This window comes from Loxodonta africana, chromosome 19 (genome assembly GCF_030014295.1).
Source record: "Loxodonta africana isolate mLoxAfr1 chromosome 19, mLoxAfr1.hap2, whole genome shotgun sequence".
NCBI classification, from domain to species: Eukaryota; Metazoa; Chordata; class Mammalia; order Proboscidea; family Elephantidae; genus Loxodonta; species Loxodonta africana.
Window position 1 is genome coordinate 5548694 of NC_087360.1, and position 15917 is coordinate 5564610.

General features: G+C 48.9%; 1 protein-coding gene across 6 annotated transcripts in view; it reads right to left on the minus strand.

Annotated features, from left to right (window-relative positions):
- Positions 1 to 14399, minus strand: part of AACS (acetoacetyl-CoA synthetase) — a 52664-nt gene extending 38265 nt beyond the window's left edge. For 2 of the 6 annotated variants that reach the window (XM_003420276.4, XM_064272051.1), the window contains exons 1-4: positions 14231 to 14397; positions 3465 to 3568; positions 2187 to 2307; positions 337 to 450 (exon numbers count right to left, since the gene is read on the minus strand). In XM_003420276.4, the coding sequence (XP_003420324.2) occupies positions 337 to 450; positions 2187 to 2307; positions 3465 to 3568; positions 14231 to 14363 (472 nt within the window). In that variant the 5' untranslated portion in view covers positions 14364 to 14397. The other 4 variants (XM_064272052.1, XM_023539204.2, XM_023539201.2 and 1 more) reach the window with 4 other exon arrangements.
- Positions 14400 to 15917: the final 1518 nt, after the last annotated feature.

Below are 15917 nucleotides of genomic sequence, written 5' to 3' on the forward strand. Positions count from 1 at the left end.
TGCTGCTTGATACTGTCACAGTGGGCACAGGCACTGAGCCCTAACGTGAGCGGTGGACTGTCGTTAACAGCAGTACAGCAGTTATCAGCTCAACAGCTTCCCCAATTAGTAACACGCAGAGAGAGGACAGGCTGCTCACTGTCCAAGTCCATGCTCCTCAACCATATCAACACCTGATGGGCTGCCCTCCTTCAACCATGTTCTAGGTTATTTTTCGCTGAGATTATATGTAATATAATGCAATTCTATCTCATTCAAAAAGTCGACTCAATCTTCCAAGCCATTCTGCCTCGGTCCCCTTCCCCTGGAGCCATCACAACCATCAAAACTACTTACCAACAACACGGTCTCCCACTTTTACCCCCATTTTCCTCATTGCTGCTGCAAACAAAGCCACTTGCTGCCTCAACTCTTTAAAGGTCACCTTCACAATTTCCTCTCTGCCTTCCCCTGGGAAGAGAAAAAGGGCAGATCATACTCTTGACCGTTAGGACAAAGAAAGGTCTAGAGTCATAGACACTGGGCTAAAAAATCACACCTGTTTAAATGCAGGTGAGAAATACAAGCCTGGGGAAACATTATACCAACGCAGGGAACACAAGACAATTTTATGAAAGAGAGAGGCTGGGTGAAATGCACTCAGAGAATTCACCATTTAAATACTTTCTATTAGGGACGCTTGTACCAAGTGAAGAATCCTATAGCTTTTTGTTGTCTTTTTCTATTTTGAACTTCTTATTTTTAAATCATTACAGATTCACAGGAAGTTGCAAAGATAGTACAGAGAGGTCCCTTGTACCCTTCATCCAGTTTACCCCAGTGGTTACATCTTATTGTTGGGTGCCTGCGAGCAGACTTGGACTTACAGTGACCCCATGTGACAGAGCAGAACCGTCCCATAGGGTTTCCTGGGCTGTAATCTTTACGGGAGCAGATCACCAGGTCTTTCTCCCACGGAGCCCCTGGTGGGTTTGAAAGGCAGACCTTTCAGTTAGCACCCAAGCACTCAACCGTTGTGCCACCAGGGCTCCTTGGTTATGTCTTACATAACTTAATACAATATCCAAGCCGGGACACTGGGAAAAAAAAGCCTGAACATTGACACTGGTACAACATGTTCATACAGAACACTGCTGCCACCACAAAGATCTTCCTCCTGCTACCCCTTCACGCCCACTGCCCCAACATCCCTATCCCCTGGGAAGCACTGACCTGTTCTCCAGCTCTATAACCTTGTCATTTCAAGGATGTTTAATAAATGGAGCCATATAGTATATGACTATTATTACTGTACTATACGACTCCATTTATTAAACATTCTCGAAATGACAAGATTATAATGTGTGAAGAAACCCTCCCTGGTGGCATAGTGGTTAAGTGCTACGGCTGCTAACCAAAAGGTCGGCCGTTTGAATCCACCAGGCGCTCCTTGGAAACTCTACAGGGCAGTTCTACTCTGTCCTATAGGGTCGCTGTGAGTCGTAGTAGACTTGACGACGTGTGTTTAACATTTATATGGCTGAACAACACAAAGAGAGACCCCTAACGTAAAAAATGAACTTTAACCATAACGCATCGATAATGGTTCACCAATTTAGAAAATGTACCACATCAATGCAAGATGTTAATAACGGGAAAAACCGTTGGTTGGGGAGAGGAAGTATATGGCAACTCCCTATACCTGCTTGTTACATTTTTCTGTAAGCCTAAAACTGCTCTAAAAATTGTGGTGGTTGTTGGCTGCCACTGAGGCAGCCCCCGACTCATGGGGATCCCAGGCACAATGGGATCAGACCATTGCGATCCACAGGGTTTTCACTGGCTGGTTGTCAGAAGTAGATTGCCAGGCCTTCCCTCCTAGCCTGTCTTAGCCTGGAAGCCCCACTGAAACCTGCTCACTGTCACAGGAACACACAAGCCTCTACTGACAGACAGGTGGTGGTTACGCATGAGGTGCAGTGGCCAGGAATCTATCCTGGGTCTCCTGCCAGGAAGAGAAAGTTCGCTCATTTTTTTTTTTTTTAAGTCAGTGAATCTCTTAATTACAACAGAAACGTGCCGAGACCTTGTCTGAATACCACACAGTGAAGTCTCTGAGTGCTCCCAGCCCTCCGCAAACATGTGGCACTGCATGTGACAGGCACCCAGAACCCGAGCGGAAGACCCGCATTGTTGTCAAGACTCACTTGCAACGTACAGGGCGACGTGGTCGTTGTCTTTGTGCCGCAGGAGGTTTTCCGCATAGTTTAGACGGCTGCCTCTGAACCACTCGGGCACGTCCGTGATTCCTTTCGAAGTGTCCACAACCTGCAGAGAAGGACAGCAAACCAAGACACACACACAAAGGCTAAGTCATGAAGAAACACAAACCAAGACACAAACACAAGGGCTAAGTCACAAAGAAATAACCACTGCCACTTCCCAGAAAACTAGCTAATTCATCGGCCCAACAGAGTACTGAATCATTAGTTCAAGAGACTGATTTCTGACAATAGCCCAATGGCTTGAACTGGGGATAGAAGTTCATGCCAAGAGAAGACAATCATCACCATTAACTTCCTTTCGGCAAATGTTTATTAAGCACCTGCTCCATGAGAGATGCTAGAAATAAAAGTAAATAAAGCAGACGTGGCTCCTGTCCAGTGTCGAAGGCTCTGACAAAGAGACTGAAGAATTAGGAGATGCAGATGAATGGCCAGCTGTAGGACGGACAGTACCCACCCCTCCCATCATGATTTTCTGCTTGATTCTTAGTCTACTTCTTCAGGGTTCTGGAGCCTTGATTTTCTTCTTAAAGCGTCTACAGGTGAAACTTTCAGATGGTCACCCCATAACCAGATCGCACACGTGAGATAAATAGTACTCTGATTAACAGGATTTCCTTTCCCCAGATTAAAACAAAACAAAAAAACATGTGCCATCAAGTTGATTGTGACTCATGAGGACCTCATGTGTGCCCAAGTGGAACTGTGCTCCACTGGGTTTTCATGGCTGATTTTTTGAATGCACAATGCCAGATCCTTCTTCCGAGGCGCCTCTAGGTGGACTCAAATCTCCAGGCTTCCTGTTAGTAGCCAAGCACTAAACTGTTCATGTCACCCAGGGACTCTTCTTCCCCTAGATACTTGACGATTGTTAGTGTAAGGAATTGTAAAATTCTCTAAAATCCATGTTAAAAAAGTGAAACTACTTATAGTTTCAAAAACGATGACCTACTATTGAGGGATAGTCCAGTTCTTAGCACTGGGCCTGGGGTCCACACATATCAGAGGCCCACAGATTATAGAGTGTGTAACAGGGTTTCCGACCCTAACACAGTTTAATGCCAATTCTCTAGGGCAATGATTTTTTTCCTACTGATGTAAGGATTTTAAAGCAGATATGATTCAAGATTCCCAAAAATTAACATTTTATTTTGAAACACACCATTAAAAAGGTGACGCATTAGCAAAGTTTCTACTTACCTCGTCATACATCCGTGAGAAGACAATTCCACTAAATTTCCAGAACTCTGCCCAGAAGTCTGAATATGACTTCACTGACCAATGATACAAGTCACCGTAATTTTCTAAAAATTAAAAAAAAAAAAAAGAAATGGCACAGAGCTTAGATAAACCTTTGTTGTTGTTTCGGGGTGCTGTTAAGTAGATTCCAACTCACAGCAACCCCATGTGACAGAGGAGAACTGCCCCATTGGGTTTTCCTGGCTGTAATTATTTTTTTCTTCCATTTTTTTGAAGGTTTTTTTTAATTGTACTTTAGATAAAGGTTTACAGAGCAAATCCATTTCTCATTCAACAATCAATACACATATTGTTTTGTGACACTGGTTGCCAGCCCCACAACATGTCAACGCTCTCCCCTTCTCGACCTTGGGTTCCCTGCTTCTTGGCTATAATTTTTATGAGGGCAGATTGCCAGGTCTTTCTCCTGCAGAGCTGCTGGGTAGGTTCAAACCACCAACCTTCCAGTTAGCAGTCAAATGCTTAGCCACTGTTCCACCAGGACTCTCTAGATAAACCTTAAAAGGCAAGTTTTAGCCATTCGGTAGTAAGTTAGCCCATCTAAGGAATTGCAGGTGTGTCTGAGTGGTTCAAAGACCAGGGGTGAGAAGTAGTCTCAGAAGGAGGGGATTAACCTAACTTGTACTGAAGCAAACCCATCAGCACTACTCCCCAAAAAGAACAAAAGCCTCGAGGCAGTGATTTCCCTTAGCCACCCTGCCTAAGAACATGGACTCTGGAGCCAGCATGTCTGGGTTCAAATCCAGCTCAGCCATTTATTAACTGTGCAACCTCAGGTGAGTTACTTAAGCTCACTGTGTCTCAGTTCCCGTATCTGTAAAATGGGGATAGTTAATAGTACCCTCTTCATAGGGCTTGTTATGGATTGAATCGTGTCCCCCAAAACCATGTATCAATTTGGCTGAGCCATGATTCCCAGTATTGTGTGGTTGTTCTCCATTTTGTGATCTGATGTGATTATCCTTTGTTGTAAATCCTAACCTCTGTGATGGGGCCCAGAAACCCCGGTGGCATAGTGGTTAAGTGTTATAGCTGCTAACCAAAATGTCGGCAGTTCGAATCCACCAGCCACTCCTTGGAAACTCTATGGGGCAGTTCTACTCTGTTCTACAGGGTCATTATGAGTCGGAATCACAGCAATGGGTTTGGTTTTTTATGATGGGGCCCTGGTGGCAAGGTAGTTAAGTGCTTGGCTGCTAATGAAATGGTCAGCCATTCAAATCTACCAGGTGCTCCTTGGAAACCCTATGGGGCAGTTCTACTGTGTCCTATAGGGTCACTATGAGAATCGACTCAATGGCAACAGGTTATGATAATGAGGCAGAAATAGAGACAGTTATGTTAATGAGCCTAATCCACAGGATTAGGCTGTATTTTCAGTCAATCTCTTTTGGAATATAAAAGAGAAAAGTCAGCAGAGAGGAGAAGGCCCTTGTTACCACCAAGAAAGAAGAGCCAGGAGAAGAACGTGCCCTTTGGACCCTGGGTCCCTGCACTGAGAAACTCCTAGACCGGGGAAGATTGATGACAAGAACTTTCCCCCAGAACCAACAGAGACAGAAAGCCTTCCCCTGGAGCTGATGCCCTGAATTCAGACTTCCACCCTACTAGACTGTGAGGAAATGAATTTCTCTTTGTTAAAGCCATCCACTTGTGGTATTTCTGTTACAGCAGCACTAGATAACTAAGACAGGGCTGTTGTTAGGATTTAAACAAGCACATGTACAAAGTGCTTAGAACAGAGCCTTGTACGTAATCAGTCTTATATTAAGAGTTTGTTATTATTATATCATCCAAACCTAGGGAACCTATATTCAATAGATTCAAAAACCCAGAAGTTCAAAAGTGGTAGCTTTCTGATGTATTTCTCATGGCAGCCGAATGTTATGGTGTTTTGGGGATTGTTTGTTTGATTCTTCAATAACCAATACATTAGCGTGGTACAAAACTTGTTGTTAGGTGCTGCGGAGTCGGCCCGACTCATGGCAACCCCATGCACAGTGGAACAAAACGCTGCTCAGTCCTGTGCCATTCTCATAATCATCGCTATGTTTCAGCCCATTGTTGCAGTCACTGTGTCAGTCCATCTCGTTAAGGGTCTTCCTCTTTTTTGCTAACCCTCTATTTTACCAAGTATGACGTCCTTCTCCAAGGACTGGCCCCTCCTGACAACATGTCCAAAGTATGTGAGACAAAGTCTCAGCATCCTCGCTTCTAAGGAGCGTTCCAGCTGTACTTCCTCCAAGACACATTTGTTTGTTCTTCTGGCAGTCCATGGTATAGTCAATATTCTTTGCCAACACCGTAATTCAAAGGCGTCAATTCTTCTTCAGTCTTCCTCATCGTCCAGTTTTCGCACGCATATGAGACCACTGAAAACACCATAGCTTGGGTCAGGTGCACCTTAGTCCTTATGCATATGCAAATTCAAAGGAGGCAGGAGGCTCTTTAGCAAAACCCCCCACCAACCTGTCCCCCAGCTACTGGGTTCCCCTGAAACAACTCAATGTTGCTATTTCTCTTCTCCCAGAGAGGGAAATATTCAGGGAGAAAGGGTTTTTTGCTTTTGGGGGGTTTTTCTTCTTTTTTACACAAATAATAGCCTACTTTACCCACTGTAAAAAATGGCATGATGGCATCAGAGGTCCTCTAACTTCAGGGAGGAGAATCACGTTCATTAGCATCAGCCCAAGGCCAATGATTCCTATGAGGTAGAGGTCAAACTTACCTCTACCCTCCAATCTTTTCACCAATTCTGACACTATGCCGTCCCTCTCATGGCACTCGACCTCTTTGCTGGGTTTGGTAATCTGTTGCAATGGCTACACAGAACTCACAGACAATACTGTACCCATGATTATGGGGTTTATTAGGGAAGTACCAGGTTGTACACCAGGTTATAACGCGGGATCAGGAACAGGAAGCAGGTAAGTGGTCTCCCTTCAGTGCAAGACAGCTCTCTCAGCCCCCTTAAGGGCACGCCCCCCTTGGCCCCCCCAAAGACAGAGTCCTGTCTTGGCCTCCTCAGGACAGACCCCTCTCGGCCCCTCAGGACAGGCTCCTCTCTCGGTCCCCTCACAACAGTCCTCTCTCAGCCCCCTCAGGACAGGCTCCTCTCTCGGCCCCCTCACAACAGTCCTCTCTCAGCCCCCGCAGGGCAGGCTCCTCTCTCGGCCCCCTCACAACAGAGTCCTCTCTCGGCCCCCTCAGGGCAGGCTCCTCTCTCGGCCCCCTCAGGGCAGGCTCCTCTCTCGGCCCCCTCAGGACAGAGTCCTCTCTCGCCCCCTCAGGCCAGGCTCCTCTCTCGCCCCCTCAGGACAGACTCCTCTCTCGCCCCCTCAGGACGGACTCCTCTCTTGGCCCTTGGCCTGGCCACCAATAAGTGCCTGGAGACACCCCACTGGCAGCCAGTGAGCTTCCTGACCAAAGGCCCTCAGCTCTCTGGCTCAGTGGTTCAGCATGCCCACTGCAGCCACCCTGCTCCAGCTCATGGCAGCGGTCTCCTGGTTTTACTGCCGCTGTTTCTCTGCCACCGCTTCTTGCTATCTTGCACCACGTCCAGCACTGCAGCTGTCTGTCTGTCTCCTGGGTCTGGGAGGTTCTCAGAGCAGGGACCCTGGGTTCAAAGGATGCAAACCACTCCTGACTCTTCTTTCTTGGTCGTAGTGAGGTCTCCCCTCCGTTTCCACCTCTGGGATGGCTCATTTTAAGCCTAGCTGGATGGCAAAACTGACCAACCCTGACTAGAATTCCATACACCTTATTTGCATGGTTGCATCCCAAGGCTGTCATGGACCTTATTTGCATTATTAGCAAGCCGTCCAATCCCCTTGATGGGCTACAAGCACATTATTTGCATAGTCCCACCCAATCATTTGATGGGAATTAAAAGAACATGGAGAGGAAGGCCATATAAAAGAAATCCATCGTACCACACCCACTATTCTACAACCTGCTTCTTTCACTAGAAATCTTTCCCATCAGTGTGTAAAAAGCTGCCTCATTCTTTCCTAACAACCCCATAGTACTCCACTGCATAAACACACAGTTTATTTAACCAGAATGCTGTTTGAGGGTATTTAGGCGACTTCTAGTTTTCTGCTAACAAACTAGGCACAGCTGTAGTTTTAAACACCACAAGAGCAGCAAAAACGTACAGAAGAAATACAAACCAAAACCAGACTCCCTCAGATGGGCAATTACCCTTCACACCCACTTGAACGCAATGGCAGTTTCTCCCACAACACTGGGGTAGTTAACCCCAGGCTCCAGGGCCACGCTGAATGGCCTCAATAGGAATTGCAGCTTTTACCACTTTTTAGAGTATGATGGGCAAGCTGAGCCTCAACATCCTCATCTCTAAACTGGGTGTGATGACAGTGACGCCTGTGAAGGTTGCTACGAGGACGAACACAGCATATCGTTTAAGGAGCGTGGGCTAGGGAGTCCGACCGGCTGGGCCCAATCCTGAGTCTGCCCCTCACTAACTGGCACAGAGAAGAAAAATGACTTGTCCGAGAATACTCAGCTTGTGACGGGCAGAGTCAAGATTTCTCCCTGGATAATGAAGCCCTGTGAAGATGACCAAAAAATCCAAACCTGTCATCATCAAGTCGATTCTGACTCACGGCAACCCCATGTGTTATGGAGTAGACCTGCTCCCTAGGGTTTTCTTGACTGTAATCATTACAGAAGCAGACTGCCAGGCCTTTCTTGTGCAGCCCTGCTAGGTGGGTTCACACTGCCAACCTTTTGGTTAGCAGCCAACCACAAACTGTATGTGCCACCCAGGGACCTCCTGTAAGGACTGAATAAGTAAAAACACATACAGTGCTGAGAACAGTGTGCAGCACAGAGAAAGTGCTCAGAGGAGTTAGCTGTCATCACCACCCTATCTGCTTTGCAGGAACAGCATGCAGCGTGGGCCACCTGATAGTATAGGCTGAGCTATTATGCATAGACAGGTACATGAAGTGTTAACAACCAGGAAGGGCCAGGATCTCACTAAGGGAGGAAGTAGTACAGCCTCAGGGCAGTTCCCTGGGAGGAGGCTCAGATATGCTCCTGGGAGCCAACACTGGCCAGACAGGCCCCACTGCTCCACTCTCCCACCGTAGGTTTGTCTTGTTTTGTTGTAATCACCTTGTCCTCACAAACTGCAGTAGAGCTACCCCCATAGAGTTATGAAATAAACTAGAGGTCTCACATCCAGGTCCCAAAAGCCCATCCCAGAACCATGCTCACCAAGAGAGCAGTTGAGAGGGTGGACGGAACCAGGCCTAGAATCTGGGGCAATGGCATTACAGCAGCATCTTATCAGCTCAAGGGCTCTAGAGGGCAACACCCTGTGGACAACAACTTGGCAGGGCCACCTGGGATGATCCTTTAGGCACGAGGGGGTCTCTACCCAGAGGTGGCAATCCAGAAGCCCTGAAGACCACAGGCAAGTTTAGTTCAGCCTGCATGATGTTTATAAAGGACCTGAACTAGGTGCCCATATCAAAAATACACTGTTCTCAAATGAAATTCTGGATTTCTGGCCTTTCCTGAGAAAACATAGTATCTGGCTGTGGTCACCAGCTTCCACGATAGTCCACCTCCTCTGTCCTCAGTGATTCTCACCTCCTGGCATTCACACCACTGGTCAGACCTCCCCACACTGAGCAAAGATGATCTGTGTCACCAATAAAATACCATGGAAATGACTGTAATTTCCAAGGCCAGGTCTTAAAAAATACTGCAGTGCTTCTCATAATTTGAACATAAGATACCATATGTCTTAGTTACCTAGTGCTGTTATATAGCAGAAAATACTACAAATTGGTGGCTTTCACAAACAGAAATTTATTTTCTCACAGTTTAGGAAGCTGGAAGTCCAAATCCTGGGTGCTGACCTTAGGGGAAGGTGTTCTCTGTTGGCTCTGGGGGAAGGTCCTTGTCTCTTTGAGCTTCTGCTCCTGAGCAATCTTCACGTGACTTCACATTTCTCTTCCCTCGTCTCTGCTTCTTTCGCTTCCTTGTTTAATCTCCTTTATGACTTAAAAGATTAACTCAAAACATACCCTACACTAGTCTTGCCTCGTTAACATAACAAAGACAACCCATTCCCAGAGGGGATTATAATCACAGGCACACAGGTTAGAATTTACAACACATATTTGTGGCAGGGGGGCAGAAGGGACACAATTCAATCCATTAAACCATATGACTCAGCAATCCCAATCCTATGTACCTAGAAGAAGTGAAGGCAGGAATGCAAACAGAAACCTGCAACGCTATTCACAATAGCCAAAAGTTGAAAACAACCCAGGTGTCCATCAACAGATGAATGGATAAACAAAACGTGGTACACCCATACAATGGAGTATTATATAGCCATAAAGAGAAATGAAGTTCTGATACACACTACAACATGAATAAACCTTGAAAACATTAAGCTGAGTGAAATAAGCCACTAAAGGACAAATACTGTATGATCTCGCATATATAAAAGAAGCAAGTATACAGAAACCAAAGATTATTAATGGTTACCGGGGGTGGGAAGGAGGGGAAAGGAGGCGTTTTTCTTTTGCGGGGCACTGAGTTCATGTTAGTGGTGGTGGAGTATTTTGGTAGCAAAAAACCAAACCAAATGCACTGTCACTGAGTCAATTCCAACTCCTAGCGACCCTACAGGATAGAGCAGAGCTGCCTCATAGAGTTTCCAAGGCTGTAATCTTTGGTACAGTGGTTAAGCACTCCGCTGCTCATCAAAAGGTCAGCGATTCGAATCCAACAGCCGTTCCGTGGAAGGAAGACGTGGCAGTTTGTTGCCATAAAGATTTATAGCCTTAGAAACCCTATAAGGCAGTTCTGTCCTATCCAATAGGGTCACCATGAGTCGGCATCAACTCGACGGCACTGGATTTGGTTTGGTTTAATCTTTACAGAAGCAGGCTGCCACATCTCTCCTCCACAGAGCTGCTGATGGGTTCACAGCACTGACCTTTCAGTTAGCAGCCGAGCACTTAACCATTGCGCCACCAGGGCATGAAAACTGTAATCGATGTCACTGAATTGTAAATGTGGAAGTTGTTAGTTGGCGAATGTTTTGGTGTGTATATTTTCACCACGATAAAAAAGACGCTGCAGGTTCTACCCGGCTCTGGGTTCACCTGTTCTAGGGGTGCCAGTGGCCACGTTGTAAGGACACTCAAGCAGTCCCGTGTGGCATGAAGGTGAGGCCTCCTGCCCAAAACCAGCACTAACTTACCAGCCACATGAGTGTGCCATCTTGGAAGTGGTCTTCCAGCCCCAGGCAAGCCTTCAGATGACTGCCACTCCAGCCGACAGCTTGACTGCAATGTCATCAGAGACCCAGTGCCATACACCACCCTGCTGAGCCACTCCCAGATTCCTGACCCACTGTGAGATAGCTATGTTTTGGGGTGATTTGTTACACAGCAAGAGGTAACTAATGCGCTGTCCAAGCCACATGACAACAATCAGCTAAAGCCAGGAAACCGCTGCCGCACCTGGCCCCTTCATCCTAATGCAAGAGGCAACAGAAATAGACATTAAGCGTATGGACTCTGCAGCCAGGCTACAGCTCCGCACTTACGGCTGTGAAGCCTTACCTGAGGCTTTGAGCCTCACTCTCCTCAGCTGGGAAATGGGAACAAAATTAGCACCCACTTTGTAAAATTGTTTTAAGGGTTAAATGAGTTAACACATGTAAAGTGCCAGAGTGGGGCCTGGTACAAAGAAAGCTCTCCGTAAATATTAACTATTACAAATATTTATGGCACCTGCCTGGTCCCTGTAGGTTTCTGGGTTTGCGCACTGTTCTTGCCTGCATCTATGAGAATTTTGACCAGCCTGAATATTGACTATCCCGTGGACTGCCAGGAGAACAAAAAAGTCATAGAAGAAATAAAACCAGAATGTTCCTTAAAGGCGAGAAGGACGAGATTTTGGCTAGCTTACTTTGGACACGTCCTCAGGAAAGATCACTGGCTTGGAAAACAGCGTCGTGTTTGGTTAAGTAGAAGAGCACAGATATTCTTCAGGAGAAGTGACACAACGACGGACTCAAACATACCGACAAGCACGGGGATTGTGCGCCCAGACAACGTTTCGGCCTGTTGTACGTGGGGCCTCCGTGAGTTCGAGGCAATTACCACCCCACCACCACCTTCAAATCTCAGCTAAAGGTGCCGTCAGCCCCTTTAAACCGCATCCCCAGAGAAGGCCAACGCACAGTGACGTCCTCAGGATGCCAGCCCTTCCCTGCCCCACGCGGTTGGCACAGCATTTGCTAACTCGGGGCGCTTGCTATCTCTGCACAGGCTTCCTCCCCGACCTACACTTAGTGACTCGAGGACAGGGACTGGACTTCGGTCCACTGGCAAACTCCGTCCTGCTGCGTGCACCTACAGGTGACTTGCAGCTTGAGGTTTACATAAAGACACTTGGCACAGTCCTCAAAAAAGGCACGTCATTTGAAGCTGGAGTCCCTTCCCCGCCCCAATGACAGATGCTGGTTCCTGCAGCATTTCCCCTAGAGCCTTCTGAAAGAACGAGACCTCAAGTCAACCAAAATCATGCACGGGGGCTGGGCGCTGGACCTGAGGAAGGCTGCATCCTGAAGAGCCCTGGCCCGGGGTGCACGGGGAGTCCTCAGGTTAGTTCTGACGGGAGCAATGAGACGAACAGACCAGCCTACAGCTCTGCTGGTAGAAAACAGAGTATGTAACTCCACCAAGGCCCTGCCTGCACCTCCTGAAACTCCCGTCCAGGCGGCCTGGGGAACAGGGCCAGGCTGGGGCAGGCCACTGTCTCCACGCCTCCTTCCAGGCTGAGCAAGGCCCAAGGCCAATGCGTGCCTTGCCCTATGTCCACATCCAGCCAACAGTGATGCCCATTACTGTACACATGCTCTGTGCAAACTACCATTAGGGTAAGAGGGTACAAGTTCACAGACATTGTTTTTAAGCAAAAAGAATCTTTACAAAGAAACGAAAAGTCCAAATTACATGCACTCAGAGAGCAGAGGAGACATTCATTCACCTGGGGGAAAAAGAGGGAAACATTGAAAGAGAGGGCAGGGTTTGAGCAGGATTTTAAAGCAAGAATGTGAGTCCAAACATCTCAGGGGCCAGGCATGTGGAAAGGACAGAAGCAGGTGGGTATGACCAACTGGGAGGGGGAGGGGGAGGGGAGGAGAGGGCAGGAAGCAGGCTCTCAACCTCTGCCCTCTCAACCTGTGCCCTAGCAGCTATATTCAAATTCCAGGTAGTCAGGTTACACCTCCCTTGTTCTTGGCCACCACCCATGGCTAAGGAGGAGTCACCTGCCTCAAAGGGCTGCCCTTCAGTGAAATCATTTCATCACAGCTAGATGGGCACCAAAACATCAGTGTCACCACTGGCAGAGAAAACCAAGAAGGGACTGCAGCAAGAACACAGAAGAAGGTAGCCCCACTCCACAGCCTCCTCACTCTTCCGAGGTTCAAGCCTGTTCTCCCCAAATGCAAAACACTTATTGTTTTCTTTCCCAGCTACCACCTGGAAGGTCCTGGGCAAGGGACTAAAGAGCTCCCAAGAGTAACAAGACATAGAACCTGTCCCAAGGTGTTCACACTCTAGCGAGAGAGAGGAAAGGAGTGGGATGTCTGTGAAGCTCCGATGCCTGCCAGTCCCTGGAGGGCCTCGGAAGCTGCCACGTGGCACTGTTTGCAACCCCGTGGTCAGTAAGGAGCCACTGAGAGCTTCTGAGCCAGGGAGTGACAAGGTCAGACCTGTGCTTCGAGATTACTATGGCAAGACAAGCAGGATGCACTAAAGGGAGAGGGAGGAAAGCTGGAAGCAGAAAATCCCGTTACAAGACTAGACCAGTGTGCAGGGAACAGGGGATAGGAAGAAGCGATCACACCGGGGGACACCCCAGACAAGCCTGATGACTAAGGTCTCCATTTCCAGTGGCTGACTAAAGACGGTGATGCCACCAAGAGAAATAAGGGGGTCCCTGCAGTGGTGAGAAGGGAAGAGAGCATAAGGAGTTTAAAATCCCTGAGGACACCCATATGGAGGGTGAGTCCAGCAGGCAGTGAGACAGCCCAAACAGAGCTTGGAAAGGAGCGCCTAGGGGTGCTTCTGCCCAGCAAAGGGGCCTCCTCTGCCCACCCACACCCAACCCCTGGTTTCTGAAGGCCAAGGTGGGGGCTGAAGGAGGGTCCTCCACTAGGCTGTGTTTGGAGCCGGGAGTTTATACATATCGAAGGGTCTCTACCCCAGCCCCGAAGGAGGGCTCCTACCTGACCATCCTTCTAAGTGTAAGAAAATCTGGCTCAGCTCCTACAGAGATGGGCCTGGGGGCCAGAGGGGACAGCACAAGGTTCTGTGGGTTGGCAAGTGACCCCCACAAACGGGAAGAGCCACGGGTCAGAAAAGGCCTGTCTACAGGAGGAAGCCCCTGCAGACTGGAGGCCAAGACACAGGAAGGAGGGAGGCACCTCCCAAGGAAGGCAAAGGGCAGAGCTCACTCGGTCAACGGGGCGCGGGTCCCACGGCCTAACCCTCCCAGGAGAGGGCGGCCCCGCATGCTGGCGAAGACACCGGGGTCAGGAGGGAGCCCCGCACCCTGAAGGCAAAGGAGGTGGGCCCCGCAGACGGGGCGACCCCAGACCCCGGAGGCTGGCAGGAGGGCCCCTCGGCCCGGCCGCTCACCCAGCGCCAGGCCGCAGGAGGCGCCCACGGCCGCCCGGAAGCGGTCCATCTGCGTGTCCTTCTTGCCGTCCGGCTCCCACATCACCTGGCACTCCATAATCTCCCCCCGCCGGCCGCGCCGCTCCTTGGACATGGCTGCGCCTCAGGGCACGCGGACGCCGCGGGGCGCTGCGGGAGCGAGGCCGGGGAGCGGGCGCGGCGGCGGGGACGGCGGGCCAAGGACGCCGGGCGGAGGACCGGCGCGGACTGAGGCTGCCGCCGCCCCGGGGACATTCCCGCGCCCGCCCCGGGCCCCGCCCATCGGAGCCCCGCCCACCGGAGCCCCACCTACTCTGGTGCCCCGCCCAGCCTGCGTTAACCCTCCGCCAAGAGCGCGCCTCCCAATGGAGTGCGGCCGCCGCACTCGGACCCACATGCCTGGGAGGGGCGCCGTGCGCATGCGCGTTTAGCCCGCGCTCCATGACGCCACGGGGGCTCCGAGGGGCCAAAACAGGCCGGCAGCCCGGCTCGTTTATTTATTCGCTCGTTTCCTGTGCGTTTGTTCTTCCTGCAGGTATTTTTTTACTGAGCGACCGCTGTGTACTAGGCACCGTGTGGGGCTTAGCGAAAACAGCAAAATTCTTGCCCTCCTGTCCATAGGAAATAAAAAGCGAGGTCTACGTGAGGGGCCCATTGGTGCAGCCACTGGGTCAGTCCATCTCATCGAGGTCTTCCTCTTTTTCGCAGACCCTCTACTTTACCAAGCATGATGTCCTTTTCCAGGGACTGCCCCTCCTGATAGCATGCCCAAAGTATGTGACAAGAAGTCTCGAGCATTCTGGCTGTACTGCTTCCGAGACAGATTTGTTCCCTCCTCTGGCGGTCTACTATATTCAGTATTCTCCGCCGACACTATAATTCAAAGGCGTCAATGGGCTCAGACATAGCAACGATTGTGAGGATGGCACAGACACGGGCAGTGTTTTGTTCTGTTGTACTTGGGTCCGCTAGGAGTCTGAACTGACTGGATGGCACCTAAAAACAACAACACGGGGGAGACTGACAAGTAACAAATAAATACATTGTATCCATATAATAATGTTATATATAGTATAATACATTCTGTAATACACCTAGTACACCAATAATATAGAAAATACGGTAATACAAATATCATTTATATATGACATATTGTATACTATGCTATATATTACATTATGTATAACATTATCCATTATGATGTTTAGGATAAATAGTATTAAATACATATAATATTATTTGTCTAATAAAAGGTGTAAGTGCTATGGAAAGTAAGCAGGGAGCTTTGCATGGGAGGAGGGTTTTAAATAGGGCTTTATCAGGCAAGGCCTCGTTTGAGATGATGTCTAATGGCTTGAAGGAGGTGATGAAGTATCTGGGGAAGAGTGTTCCAGGTGGAGGCACCAGCCAGTGCTAAGGCCCTGAGGCAGGAGAGGGTTAGACATGGTCAGACAGCATTGTAAGGAGGCCAACGTCTTGGACTGGAGAGAGGTGGGGTACAAGAAGATGAAGGCAGCGAAAGAAAAGGGGTGGCATCTCAGACAGGTCCTGTAGGCTATCTGAAGACTTTGGCTTTTACCGTAGGGGAGATGGAACCACTGGAAAGTTTTGAGCAGAAGAGGGATGTGATTTGACTGCCTTTGCACTAGGATCCCTCTGCCTGCTAAGT